At 47.8% G+C, this 15,333-nt stretch overlaps 1 protein-coding gene across 2 annotated transcripts in view; it reads right to left on the bottom strand.

Annotated features, from left to right (window-relative positions):
• Positions 1-791: 791 nt before the first annotated feature.
• LOC146859890 (sodium-coupled monocarboxylate transporter 2-like) overlaps positions 792-15,333 on the bottom strand; it is a 439,901-nt gene continuing 425,359 nt past the window's right edge. For both annotated transcript variants that reach the window (XM_085643626.1, XM_085643627.1), the window contains one exon: positions 792-1,264. In XM_085643626.1, the coding sequence (XP_085499752.1) occupies positions 1,094-1,264 (171 nt within the window). In that variant the 3' untranslated portion in view covers positions 792-1,093. The remainder of the gene's footprint in view (positions 1,265-15,333) is intronic.

The following is a 15,333-nucleotide window of genomic DNA, read 5'->3' as shown; positions in this document are numbered from 1 at the left end:
GGGAGGGCGAACCGCCGAGTGGAGATGGGGAGGGAGAGAAGAGAGGGCAGGAGGAAAAGAAAAAAGAAAAATAAATCACTTACCTGGCTTGCACGTCCTCGCTCTTCCTGATCTTCTTCTCCACTCCTGCATGGGCCCTGCGTGCTTCCATAACCAATCCTGGCACTGCTCTCATGCTGTGAGAGCAGTCCAGGATTGGATGGAGCGGGCTGGCTGGACTCTCCTTCAGGCCCAGTAGGCCTGAGCTCGGTCTCCACCCCAGCTTTCTAAGACAGCTAGGTCGAGAGCTTGAAAGTGTGCATGCCACTTTGGGCAGTGCAGGAAAGCTGGCCAAAGTAACATGCGCACTTTGGTGCATCCAGCCAGCCGCTGCTTTTGTCCTCTGCTGCCAATCGGCAACAGGAGGCATGCCCCCATCATGTCTCTAGGCTCAGGCTGCTGCAGTGCGGTGAGTGCGCACATTGGAAAAATACAATGGCAATGAAATCTTTTCATTGCCATTTGAGTTTTCCTGTGAGGGTCATTGTGGGTGGGGGTGGTGTTGATGCTCCTCTGCCCCGCTGACCATTGCTCCACTTGTCATCTCTTGGTCTATATGCTATGGAAATACCCAACTTATTTTCTGGCTGACTTTCATTTAAATACTATAAATATGTACTGCACCACTCACACAAAATAGCATTTGAGAAATTCCAAGCAAGCCAGCTCCTTGCAATTCCATATATTTCAATTGTACAAAACTGTGGTAAGATATAGTCAATTTTGTGTTGAGTAAAAATGAAAAAGAAACGTTCCTAAAAATAATAATTTATATAAACATACATAATATTTCCTATCAATATAAGCTCATAAATGCAATGTTATTCTGTGTTACATGTTTGGTTCAATTAACCACCAATTTACCACCACGACTGTCTAGGCATTAGTCCCACAATCTAAACAGTCGTCAATGATGGAAAAACTAAGGCGTTTAAAAATTTCTGTTGAGGTGGTCTGCAATTAGATTCAGTTTTGTTTGCTGTCTATTGCAGAAGGTCACACGTTTAACCAATAGGTCAAAGCCAATTGTAGTGTTTAAAAAAATTCTGCCAATTTAGAAATAGGAGACGCTATCAAAACCTTTATTAATGTATGCATTTTTCTCGCCGCTAAAGCTAATTTGATTTCCCTGGTCGATTTGATTGTTGAGTTGATTTTGGGAGACGTGTTCTTTTCCAGGTTTATCTGTAATATCCATCTGAAATTCCATGTCATCATTTTTCTCCTGTAAAAAAGTGTCACAATTAGTTGAGATATCTCAAAAACAACCCAGACACATTGCCCCATTTTACAATTGCATTAAGATGTTGGCTCCCAGCATACATTCAGACCAGCCACTGACTACCACAAAAAGTGGATCAACTTCTCTAGAGTCATAGCTCACATGGATCATCATACATAGGATTAAAAGGTTTCATTTATAAATACTGCAAATAAATACAGAAAAACATCTACGAAGACATCACTATGTAAACAATATTATCATATAAAGAAGTATATCTTTCTACACTATAAAATGTAAACACATGTCCCCCTTTGAATAACATCATCATGGCTTAAAGCACACTGTGAATCTAACCTCAGATCATTTTATCTGGAAATCCACCACTATGGGAATTGAAAATGTACATGTACCTACCTAATCACTCATGCAAAAACCTCTAGGGCAGATGTACAAAAAATCGATTTAGAAAATGTTGCCCATGCAAGGTTTTGCAAATGATTCTTATTTTATAACACAACCTATGCGTCTCAATATTCATGTCTGGGTCAGCCGAAAAAAAAATACTTTTGTTTAAAATTTAAGACTACCCACTCCCAAACAAACTTTTTTTTAAACTAATTTCATTGTGAATGGGTTACCACTTCCTTTGATGAATCAATAGCCAATCAATGGTTTGCAACTGAAATTGTGGTTGCGAACCCTTCATTCATAGCATTCAGAATTGCACTTATAAAGGGACGTCCAAAACATTCTTCTTCCAAATTGCAATTCCGTCTGAATTTCTAAACTCATTTTGTGATTTGGTGAGCACTTACTGAATCAAAGACAAACTTTGTTCAGTACATTAAAAAAAACGAGATTTAGCTATCGTGAACTCAGTGATTTAGAGAACTGCAGTCTCTTTTGTGATCGCTAAATGGTTTTGTACATCAGGTTCCTAGTTTGTTAATATATACATAATAGCACTAAGCAAATTGTTCATTGTCTCTCCATAACACAGTTTTGTTAAAACAAATGAATCCGAAGGTATTATTGGGAAAGATTGGGGTCGGATTGGAATCAATTTTGAAACGAGCTCTATTGAGGTTGGGTTTGATTTTAGGGACCCATATCTCCAAGTGAGTGAGACTATCACAATATAATTATATATGATAGATTATCTGAAAAGTGTTTTAAAAGCAGCACGCATTTAGGTTGCACACTACAGAAGTGGTAAATATTGTTTAAAAAAGTGGGGCCGGGGGCGTGGCCAAGATGGCGGGGTGAGCGGACGCCTTTTCTGTCGGCTCCCGCTCCGCTGAACCCCCAACCCGGTTCTTTCGCAGAATCTCCCCCCGGATCACGGAAATACCGGCAGCGGGGGCAGAGGAACCCAAAAGCAAGCCAGCGTGAGGTTAGCAGCGCCCGCAGCAGCCCGGAGGAGGGCGGCGCGCGACCGGAGCTGAAAGGCCGAGAGAAGGCGGAGCTTCGCGCCGGGCAGGAAGAGAAGGAGTCCGGCTGTGGAATCACGCGAGTGCCCGGGCCTGCGGTGGGGCACTTAGGCGAGCAGCGGCGGCCTTGGACTCTCGCTGAGAGTCGACCCGGAGGACGGAATGAGACCGAGTGGACGCGGAGAGTGAGATCCGGCCCGGTGACGGGTCTGCTCCTCCACCGGCGGCCGCGGGAGACAGCGGAATGGACGGCCCCCCGGGGACCTAGAGCGATCGGGAGCAGCTGCGGCCGGCACAGGCACTGGCACTGGGGGTTCTATTGCGGAGCCGGAGCCAATACGGCCGAGAGGGGCGCCCTTGCCCACCCTGGAGGCAGCGGACTCATCCCGGGGGCGAGGAGTTGCCAACGGACCCCCGGGGACGACCCTGGGCCGGGGGTTCCTCGATCTGCTGGCGACGCCATTGCAGAGGTGCGACAGCCCGGCGGAGAGAACGGCGGACGGGGCCAGGGGAGGCCCCGCTGGAGACCCGATGACCCCCGGCCTCTAGGAGTGGCCCAGCCGCCGGAAGGAGCGGCAGACAGCGGCCATCGGCCCCGCAGGTGAGACGGCAGCCGCGGCCCACCCCCCCTCGCCCCTCGGCAGATTGGCTCTCGACGCCTGTAGAGTGCAGCGGGGCGGAGGAGGGCTAGAGACCAGCAACCCCCTAGCAGGGGAAAGGAGCAGAGCAGAAGACATTGCGGCCCAGTGGCCCCAGTGGTGCGACACGGCTGGGGGAGACTACTGCGGTGCCATAAAGAGAAGTGTGGGACGCAGCCAGAACCGCCTCTGGAGGGAATCGGAGTGGCCTTTCATCCCGGAGGGGCGAGGGGGCCGCGCGCAGGAGTCAGAGGCTGGGCAGAGAGGCGGCTGAAAGCGGACACGAGAGGTGTGAGGCTGGGCGACACTGGGCCACAGAGATCATGGCAGGCAGCAGAGGAGGGAAGAAAGGGGACCGCACCCTCCCCGAGCTACTCAGACGACACCAACAACAAGCTGATCGGGGGCAGCAGTCACCCGGGTCTTCCGGAGGGGCACAGGATGCTGGAAGCGGAGAGCCCCCCCATCACAAGGTCCTTCATGGAGTCTCTTTTCAGCACCCTCCGGGAGGACTTCCAAGCCCTGAAGAATGAGGTGGCGGGGGAGGTGCGGGAGCTGCGCCGGGAGGTGGATGGCCTGGGAGACCGGGTAGTCGCGGTGGAAGATGCCAGTCACAGACGAGACGAGGAGTTTGAACATCTGCAGCAAGAAGTATTGCACCTCAGAGACCAACAGATTGATCTCCAAGCACACGCTGAGGACCTCGAAAATCGGTCTCGGCGGAACAACATACGGGTTCGGGGGCTGCCGTCTACGGCCGAAGGGACGGACGTGACAGGATGTATGCAGGCCCTGTTCCGAGAAGTATTGGGGGAGGCAGAGGGGTTCCCAATCAGGATTGACAGAGCGCACAGAGTGGGACCCCAGCGCAGAGCGTCGGCGCCGCCTCCGGACATCTTGGCCTTCCTCCCGGATTTCGTGCTCAAGGAGCGCATCATGACAGAGGCGCGGAAGAGGTAGCCCCTGACTTTTCGAGGCCATCGAGTAGCCCTCTACCAGGACTTATCAGCCATCACTCTGCAGAAGCGAAAAACGTTTAAGACAGCCACGGATTTCCTAAGAGCGCAAGGCACACCCTATACCTGGGGGCATCCTTTTAGACTCATCTTCCGCTGGAACGGTACTATGCACCAACTACGTTCCCTGCGAGAGACTTGCGGAGTCATAGGCATCGCTGCACCAGACGATGGGATGGTCGGGCAGCCGCGGAGTAACTCCCGAGAGGACGGATGGCGGAGGGTGTCGGGACGAAGGCCCCGTGGGCGGTCCACACGGCCGGGCTCGCCCGTCATCGGAGCCGACATGGGTGAGGCAGTTACGGAGGTAGCCGAAAGCACCGGAGTCAGTGATGTTGCATTGACTGCTTGAAGCAGCTCCGGGGGGAGTTCAACACAGCCCTTCTCGCAATGCAGGTTTGGGGGTTGGGGCGGAGGGGGGGACGGGCGGGGAAAGGGTTAGTGGCTGGACGTCCACTGATATACTGTACCGAAGACCTGCTTCCCAAGGAGCCGGACTTGGACATCGATACTCCAGGACTTGGGGGGGAGAAGAGGGGTGTGACAGGCATGTTGTTGGGGACGGGGCAGTTGGGGTATCAGGGAGTTTTGAGGGGTGTTGGGGGGACTGAGAGAGGGGAGGGGGGAAGTAGGGGCAAACCGGGAGGGGGGGAGGGAACCAGGGACGGGGGGGGAGTCCAGTGCGTGGGCGGGGAGGCCGTTCTCTTAGAAGGGTGCGAGTTATAATCTGTCAATTCTTAGGAAACACGGCGGTGCCGATGACACTCCCACATGACGCAGACACCCTTTAAAATTGTCACGCTTAATGTCAAGGGCCTCAACAATCCGATAAAACGACGCGCCGTTCTGTCCTTACTAGAACACACCGGAGCAGATATTTGTCTGCTCCAGGAGACCCATCTCTTGCCCCGGGACTGCTTTAGTTAGCTCATGGTGTCTCTATATACGAAGCCCACCGCTAGAAACACACTGCTTCATTTTGAAAGCTTCCACCCCAGAAGTCAGAAGGATGGGATCCCCTTCAGCCAATTTTTGCGTCTCCGCAGAAATTGTACTTCTATTAAGGATTATCTCCGTAATGCGGAAACCATGAAGCTCAAGTTTATCAGCAGAGGGTATCCTCCCAGGATGGTGAGAGATGCCTCTAAAAGGGCACGATTCTACAACCGTGATTCTATGTTTCAACCCAAATCGCAGAAACAAGCAGACAAACTTGTTTGTGTCACCAAGCACTCTCCATTTAACAATAAGATCAGACAAATTATCAATTCAGAGTGGCATCTGTTGAATTTAGGTGAACGAACACCCCCTATGCCAAAACCTGTTTTTGCGTTTCGCAGAAATTAAAATCTCAGAAATCTTTTGGTGAGAGCAAAAGATTTGGATCAGAAGACCTTTTTGCAAAAATCCATTGAGGGTTCCTCTCCTGTTAGAGGTAACCACAAATGTGGCACATGCCATGCATGTGCTAATGCTATTGTTGGCACTTCCATCTGCATCAAAGGATATACTGCTGAATTGAGGGAGATGACCAATTGCAGGACATCTAATTGTGTTTACGTTATACAATGTCCCTGTTTATCCTCCTATGTAGGTGAAACCTCTAGAGAGGTCAGGGTTCGGATTGGGGAGCACAAATCCAATATCAGACGGTCCAAACATACAGCACCCCTAGTTAGCCATTGGATTGAAAAAAATCATAAAGATGATGAACTGCGCTGGACTATTCTTGAGAAAATCCGCCCACAGAAGGGGTACAATCCGGATAACATACGCAAGAAACGTGAGGTGTTTTGGATTTTTGTCCTTAACACTAAGGACAGGGGTCTGAATGAATCCCTTCAATGGGAAAATACATTTATGTAGTTTTTCCATTCAGTTCTCCACTGCTTTCCATGACCTGTTCTATATGTTTGGACATTTAGAGACCTTCCTTATAGTGCTTTTCGTTAGCTTGATCTCTGGCATGTTTTTTGATTTGACTTTACCCCCATACTACGTTTTTCCCTACGAGTGTAGGGTTTATTAGTGACCTGTTGCTTCAATGGGAAAATACATTTATGTAGTTTTTCCTTTCAGTTCTCCATTGCTTTCCATGACCTGTTCTATATGTTTGGACATTTAGAGACCTTTCTTATAGTGCCTTCCTTTATTTTGATATCTGGCATGTTTTTTTGATTTGATTTGAATTTATTCCCTTACTACGTTTTTTCCTATGAGTGCAGGGTTTATTAGCGACCTGTTCCTTTTTATTTATTTTTTCTAATTTTATCTTTCACTATGTCTTTAAGTCCGGCGAATCGTTTTTTTTTAACACACCCCTAATTGACGTTTGATTGGAGGGTTTAAATAGCCTGATTCGGGCGGGCTTTTTTCTCGCAAGCGATCGCTTCTCCTGGACGCCGCTGTTGAAACGTCGGTTGATCATTTCAGATGCTACGTTGATCTCTGAAGGTATTGCAGCTCTATCTGGCCTCTATTGTTCGCTTAAGCTATCTACATACTGGTCCGTTTTCTTTGAACGCTATTTCTCTTCGTTTTCTTTATATCCGCTCTGTTCACTCTTTAACGATTTTATCTTTTTTCTGTTTGTTTCCAGCTTATTCTAAGCTTTTCGCTGATCCGTATAGATTGTATACGAACTATTTGACGCTTCTGCAACTCTCTGGGTCGTGCTTCGACACTAGGTGAGCCAAGTAATTTTTGACGCTTTGTCTTTATCTATCTGTTTTTTACAAACTTGACACTTCTGTTGCAACCTTGTCTGATGTTGCAGACTGTGGTATTATGTCGCTTTAAACAGCTGCCTATAATCTGTTTATTTTTCTTTTTTCTTCCTTTTTCTTCACTCCCTGCATTAGAATTGAACCTGCTGGGAGGGTGTGTGTTTTTCTCTCTCTCTCATTAAAAGATCGAATCCTGGCGCATGGACCTCTTCCTGCCCATTAACCTTGAAGATTTTGTGTATCCGTATTGATTTTAGGTAATCTGCTTTTCCTGGCTACATAATTGCAATATCTGGACTTGTATTGTGGTCTAATGCTTATATTTTTTTACTGCTTAATTCTGTTATAGATTTATTTAGTTTTCATTTAAAAATATTTGTTTGAATAGAATGATATTCTTCCTTCGTGGTGAAGCTCCGTTTTAGAAGCAATTACGCTGAACAGTCTCCCTTCTATCGATACAGGTAAATCAGGGACTTAGCCTAGGACTAGAGAGCGACATTTTTTGCGTATGGTGGTTATTGTATTTTTCACCATCTTTCTTCGTTTGTTCATCTTTCTCTGCCTCTTTATTTTTTGTTGTTTGTTACCTTTTCACATTATTCCTTTTGGCCCCTGGTGCGCATGAATAACCACCTGATTTTAAAATAATAATGTTTATCCGTTTTTCTGGTTTGGCTAAGTGGCACTCTGTGGGAATAGTTACATATGAATTTGTTCCCTTGCTCGATATATATTTGCACATATGCATATATGTTACTTCCTTCTTTTGTGTTCCAGGTCCCGATTTGATTTATGCGGTTCTGTTACGCCCTGAAGAAGGTGGTACTCCGTCATCAGGAGTTGTCTCACAGAAACGCGCGTCGGCGTTTTGCACAGGGCCCCACCCTTTCTTTTCTTTTTACCGGATTTAACACCAAGAAAAACTGTGTTACTTAGAAACCCTTAACCCCTTCCATGCGGGGCGGATTCCCCCGCTGTGCTGAGCGCTGCTTGCGCGGGCGTGGTCATGACGGAACGGTTCCGTCATGAGCACAGCTCAACCGACGCTCATGACGGAACCGTTCCGTCATGAGCGTCGAAGGGGTTAATTCTATCGCTTGTCCACTTAGGCCTATATACTCATTTGTGTTTTTGAGCAATTCTTTGTTGTGATAATTTTTTTCGCTGGGTGGGACTTCTCAGTGCTTTCAGTTTGCACCAGTATGAACAGTGCATTTGTGTGATTCTGTATGAATGTTTGTTTTGCATGTGAATGAATGTATGTGTGATTAGTTTTCTTTTTCCTAGTGGGAACCTGTTTTCTCTTTTTTCTGTTGCATAGAATTTATCAAATGTGTAAAACATGATCTGTACAACCTGAAACTACAAAATTAGCGAAAAAAAATTTGTACTAAACACAAAGGGAAGTGGTTGTATATATATGTATGTATACATATTCTATGTTCGTTTCTATCAGAGTGTCTCTAGCCTGTATTTAAATCCTTGATACATTGTACTTTCTTAATATAAAGGGTAGAGTTTATTTTCTTTGTACTGAACTCGTTTTTTCCCCTGAATCTCTACCTATATTATACCTTTAGGGGGCCCCTCTGTTTATTGGTCCCGGGACTGCTTTAGACTGCGGTCCTCCGCATTTCCTACACAACTCTTCTCTTCCAATAACACTAAAACCGCAGGAGTGGCATCCTTGTAGCCCGACATTTTAGAGGAGAGGTGCTCCATAAACATGCGGAACTGAAGGGCAGGCTCCTGGTCTACAGAATCCGGGTGGCTGGTCTTACGTTTGCGATCGGGTCCATTTACAGCCCGAACGATCGGCAAGAAAGATTCCTCCGCTCCGCGCTGGAGGAGACAGCGACGGCACAGGACAGGCATGTGATCCTAGGGGGCGACCTTAACATGGTCTTTGACGGTGCGACAGATAGGTCAGCCCACTGTTCTCCACAGACGGGAGAGTTCTCGGCGGGATGTAAGGCTATGATGGCGGAGATGGATGTCGGGGACCTCTGGCGACACCTACATACCACGGAACGGAGTTACTCGTTCTACTCGCACGCACACAAGACATATGCAAGACTGGATCACCTCTTGGTCTCAGGGCCGGTGCGTGAGCTTGCTACGGCCGCGGACATTGGAGTGATCTCAGTTTCAGATCATGCTCCGGTGTCGGCCACCCTCAGTTTCCCGCCGACCTCCTGCCCCCCACGGATCTGGCGGCTGCGAGACACACTCCTCAGCAGACGCGATGTGGTCACACAGGTGACAGCGAAGGTCAGGGAGTACCTGTCCCATAATGAGAACTCAGATACGACACGGGCGACTCAATGGGCCGCGCTGAAAGCGGTACTCCGGGGGGAATTTATCGCGATTTCCTCGGCGGACAACACCACCAGGAGAAGGAAGCGGGAGGAGCTTACGCAGCAGGTCAGGGAACTGGAGCACATGCATAGCCGGACGGGGGCCCCTAGAATATGGCGGCAACTTCAAGGAGCGAGAAAGCTCCTGACAGCCTTGGATATTGACCGCGCGGAATACGCAGCAATGCGCCTCAAACATGCCTATTATACAGGGGGAGATAAATGTGGCAGGCTACTAGCGAGTAAGCTCAGGGTCACTCGTCAGAAACACGCGGTGAAGGCGATCACTGATCCTTCGGGATCCACGGTCACGGACGACGCTGGTATTGCGGAGCGCTTCCGCAGGTACTATGCGAACCTATACGCTGGAGATCCCCCAGAGGCTCTCGAAACTCTGAGGTATCTGGACTCGGTTTCTCTTCCGTCCCTAACGCCCTCCCAGACGGAGGCTCTCGAGCGGGATATTAAAACGGAGGAAGTGATATCCGCAATATCCCGCCTTAAACATGGTAAATCTCCGGGGCCGGACGGCTTTACGTCAATGTTCTATAAAACGTTCTGTTCTCTGCTGGCACCCATCCTTACGCGTTTATTTAACACCTTTGCGACGCCGGGTGCCATCCCGCCAGACCTCTTACGAGCGTCTCTTGCTGTGATCCCTAAGCCGGGTAAGGACGGATCACGCTGCGGCTCCTATCGACCGATATCTCTCCTCAATATCGATCTCAAACTATACACAGGGATTTTGGCAGCGCGTCTCGCCCCCCTTTTGCCGGGGCTTATCGATCCGGATCAGGCGGGATTCATCCCGGGGAGACAGACGGTCGATAACACCAAAAGAATCCTTCACCTCATTGAGAAAGCATCGCGTATTAGGGGAGAGAGGATGCTGCTATTAGTGGACGCCGAAAAGGCGTTTGACCGTGTGCATTGGCCATACCTTGAACAGGTGTTGGCAAGGATGGGAGTGGGGGACAAATTGATTTTTAATTGCTACAGATCCCCAACGGCCATAGTAAGAGTCAATGGGTACAGTTCGAAGAGCTTCGACATTGAAAGAGGCACGAGACAGGGGTGCCCGCTGTCCCCATTACTCTTTGCGCTATATATGGAACCCTTTGCTCAGCGGATTCGAGATAACCCAGCGGTGAAGGGAGTGAGGTTCGGGGGCTTCAGTCACGCAGTTAGCCTCTATGATGATGACGTGATACTCTCCATTGACGACCCGCTGTTGGCCTTACCAGCGTGCATTGAAGAGCTGACCTCCTTCGCAGAGGTAGCAGGATTTAAGATGAATATGGGCAAGTCGGTTGCCTTGGACCTCTCCCTGGCGCCGGTGACCAGAACCCTTTTGCAGCACCGAGTCCCTATAGTCTGGTCCAGGGACCCGGTTCACTATCTGGGAGTTCTCTTGGCTCCAACGCTGCCCGCCATAGTGTCGGCCAACTACACTGCCTTGGGCCGGAAAGTCCGGGATGAGTTGGCACGCTGGGATCGCGGCACCCTGTCGCTGCTCGGAAGGGTGGCGGTGGTCAAAATGACAATCTTACCGCAGGTCCTCTATGTGTTTAGGGCACTCCCGCTACGCCCGCCAACGGGATGGCTCCGACAGATGCAGTCGGATCTGGGACGCTTCATCTGGCAGGGCAAGAAGCCAAGAATGCGGAGAGCACTCTCATTGCTGGCACCAGAGGCTGGAGGGCTTGGCATCCCGGATCTCCGCAAATATTTTCACGCGGCACAGCTGCGACACCTGGTGGAATGGAGCAGATGGGAGTCAGATAAGCACTGGCTTTTCCAGGATCAGGCGGTGGCGGGGCGCCCTCTGCAGGAGATACCGTTCCTTCGCAGGGCGCACCGCCCTGCTAATTTATATGCCTCCTATATCACTAGGGTGCATCTCCAGGTCTGGGATGCCACGAATCTCGTACATGGGTTGACCACGTTCCCCTATCCGCTGACACCCCTGGCGGATAATCCAGAGTTTGCACCAGGGATGGAGAGGGGTGCACTTAAACGCTGGCGAGAGGCAGGATGTAGAGCTCTATGCCATATGTACAATGCAGAAGGGATTATCCCCTTTTCAGACCTCCGACGGGACTACGCATTGCCGGAAACCGAGAGATTGCGGTATTTGCAGATTCGCCACTGGGCGCTCCATCCGCAGGTGCGCGAAACAGCGGATAGACGACTCCTCCCTTACGAACGCTGGCTGTTAACGCGCACGTCCGACACTAAACTCATCAGTGACCTGTACCAATTTCTCCAGGTGCCCCCCTCGCACTATTACAACCCGGGTCGGGAACGATGGGAGAGAGAGCTGGGAAGGGCCTTGAGTCACGAGGAATGGGGGCAGATAGCTTACAGAGCTAGGCACTCGGCGTATCACACGGGACTTACCGAAACGTTCACTAAGGTCTCCACATATTGGTATTACACTCCTGCACGTATACACGCCATGGATAGTAGTAAGGAAGACACCTGTTGGAGGGGCTGTGGGCGGGTGGGTACTTTGACACATATCTTGTGGGAATGCCCCCTACTTGAGGCTTACTGGAGGGAGGTGCTCGATGAGATTGACTCCCATTTTAAGACTGAGTTACCGCGCTTCCCTGCCTACATAGTGCTGGGCCTCCCCAACGACCTGATGTACCCCTTGAAATCCCGCAGAGGCAGGCAGATCGCCATAGCGTTGGGATCTGCCATTCAGAACATCTTAATGCACTGGCACTCACCCACCCCCCTACGATCACGGGTTGGTTGCACAGACTGTGGCATGTCCTGGGCATGGAGAAACTCTCACTGATAGTGACAGGGGACACGGAGACGTTTAATGACCTCTGGCAGCCATTTCGATCCTTACTGGTCACAGAATTCAGGGAACTAACCTGCCCCAGATACCTTCGCCTCCTGAGGCTTACTACACAAGAGAACACCGCCCCTGAGGGGACGTGAGGCTGGAGCAGGACGGGGCCCCAGATGAGGGTAGACCACCGAGCGGGACCTACTGGACGCACGCACTGGACTGGGGAGGGGGGAGGGTGGAGTAGGGGGGGGAGGGAGGATGAGACGGGGAGAGGGAGGGGGGTGGCGAGAGGGGTTTAGGTTTTGTTCCTTTGATTTCTTGAATGTCATGGCAGATAGTAGTCCAGACGGACCAGTCTTAGCTACAGAGCCCGTTGCAGAGACTGAGCCCCCACCTGGCACATTAGGGCGCCCTGTCGAAGGGTGCGTTGTGGGTCTGTTCGCAAAGAATATACGATACACTAACCGAAGCCCACAGTACCCCCTTTCGTGTGATACGCGGCTGGCCCTGAGGGGTTGTAGGCGACATGCTGTGTTAACACTGATTTCCCAAGGGGCCGGATGGGAGTAAGAGTAAACTGCCCCTTTGCCACAGTACAGAGCCGGCCCGCGGGGTTGTAGGCGAAACTGCTGATGCTGTCCATGACAATCTGTTTGTGTTAAAACTAATAAAAAGACTAAAACATAAAAAAGTGGGGCCTTGCATATTGAATGAGCCCTCTACATGTATAATGATGATAGCCAAGATAGTTTATACCTTAAACCCATCAGGACTAACACGCTGCTTATCTTACAGACAAGCTCACCATCGCTGGTGGCTCTTGCTAAACTCACAGCCAAAGCACCATTAGACTGTAGACTAAGAAGCGTAAAAAAAATAAAAGCAAGGCAGCGGGTCTTTTCTATCTACGCATTGAAGATCTGGAACAATATCCCCGTATTCATAGGACTAACTCAATGCCACTCCAATTTAGGAAAGCGTTGAAGACACACCTATTTAAAGAACTGGACATTACAATGCAATAACAGTACACAAACCAGCTACCTCTCATCACTCACTGACACTTTGCTAGAATCTGACCATTTACAGAGCTCCACTGCCTTTTGGATAGGTTTGTGATGCAGAAATATCACACACAAAAAGCACAAGCAATTGGGGAATTTTCAGATGTAGGAATGAGCATTCCTATGGACTGATTTACACCTGGTGCACATTCTTGTAAAATTCCACTAAACAAATGTAGGGATTCCATGGCTGACTTTTTATTTTATTTTTCCTCCATTTTAAGACTCAGTCAAAATCTAATTTGGAACCCTCTGTACCTTTTTGATATTAGTTGTGGACAGCCAAAAAAGACAGTGTAGCAGTGGATGGCAGTGGTTCATATGAACTATGAATAAAACTCTTTGTCATGAACAGTGGTTAATTTTTGGGACAGGGAAACTTGGATAAATGAAAAATAGTTCCCTCCTTCTTCCTCTACATTTATCAATTAATATTTCCAGGTTCTTCACTTTTTGAGCTGGATTAGAACTTCTTATCAGGAACCAAGTCCACTTGAAGGACCGGATAATCTGCTATATTCCTCTGAAAGGGAAAACTTTGGCAATTTCTGGCATATCAATTTGTTGATGGTCTTTCTATTTGTATCCATGGCATGTGTCTCTGATGTTTTGCTGCTTTTGAATCGTCCTAGGGAATGATTTCTAGTAATACCCCTTGTCAAATTTAGATTTGTACCATTTACCTATAAGGCTCTAGCTGTCCAGTTTTTATTTTCAATTTGTTAACTTAAGAATTCATTTGTTTGACTATCTTAGCTTCATCATTTCCCTTTTCTTTTCTAGTGGCCCTACTCTGCAAATTTTGCTGGTCTTTTTATAGTGCTGTTTTGCTTGGGAGCACCTTTTTAGAGTTGAACCATAGTGATGCTAGACATAGTGATGCTAGACATTCATATGCATTATAGGATTGGCTCATCACAGGTTCTGTTGTCAGAAAATGGTAGTTATGTTGGAGTGTATTCATAGTGTGATCAGTCTATGACTGATGAATCTTTAATGTGAGATTTTTGATTGTTTGCAATAAATCAATGTCAAAAGTATGATTCACTCGTTGTATGAGTAGGTCATTGCAATAAATGTATCAAGAATGTCCAGAAGACATTTATGGTAGCTGGTCTCCCTGCTCTCAATCTCTCCAGTTACAAGCCCAACGCTACAACATCTTGCTGTACTTTACACTAATTTAAAGATTGTATTCACATATGTGGTATTGTATCCTACTTACTTTGATATCGCAGCCATGATGAAAGATGTAGTTTAATTGATTAAGCAGCAAGGTATTAGCTCAAGGTATGACTGCAATTATGTTTCTGCTTGGCAGCATACCTTCACAGAAATTCAAAGCCATAACTATTCCTCTTTCAAATTTAAAAGTTTTACTAATTACTTCCTGCTCTGGGGTGCAGCATTTCATCAAATTTTAATGAGCAACAGCACATTTGACACATATGAATCTTGTTTAGGTAATTTAATATTTTAAATTGCAGGATTTTGGCATATCATGTGTAGCTAAAATAATGCTTAATGAGTGAGGTTTAAAACTAGGCCACAATTTCCTAGGGTCTTAATGCAGAATCTGTGAACAATTGGATGAATTTATCTGATGCTGGTAATTTGATCTAAGAATTGAGAAAATATATGTATTGTATGCTGGCTGTAATTGTAGGTCTTTTGTTATTTGGTCCTATCAGACAAATTTCAACGTTCCAGTCTGAAGTTTGCCTTTTGAAGTTGGAAATTGCCTTAGGATGTTAGGTTTGGATACAAATGGGTCATGTTATTTTTTTAGAGGTATAAAAGGCTACTTCATTTCTTTTCTTGTTGCCGGTGTTAAGAGTAGAGTTTTTAGATCTTTCCTTTAATATTCCATATTTGATGGCTGTTGCCTCTCAGGCATCCCAACATTACAATATTTCCTTGGTGTTGGTGGAAACACTGTTAATTATTAATGAGATTATTGTGAGTCTTTGCAGGCAAATTAAGCATTTTGAGGTCACGAATTGGTCCTCTGACTTGTTGAAAATTATTA

The sequence above is a fragment of the Triturus cristatus genome, chromosome 3_1 (assembly GCF_964204655.1).
Source record: "Triturus cristatus chromosome 3_1, aTriCri1.1, whole genome shotgun sequence".
NCBI classification, from domain to species: domain Eukaryota; kingdom Metazoa; phylum Chordata; class Amphibia; order Caudata; family Salamandridae; genus Triturus; species Triturus cristatus.
The sequence above is the reverse complement of the archived record's forward strand: the minus strand, read 5'-3'. Positions and strand labels throughout refer to the sequence as shown.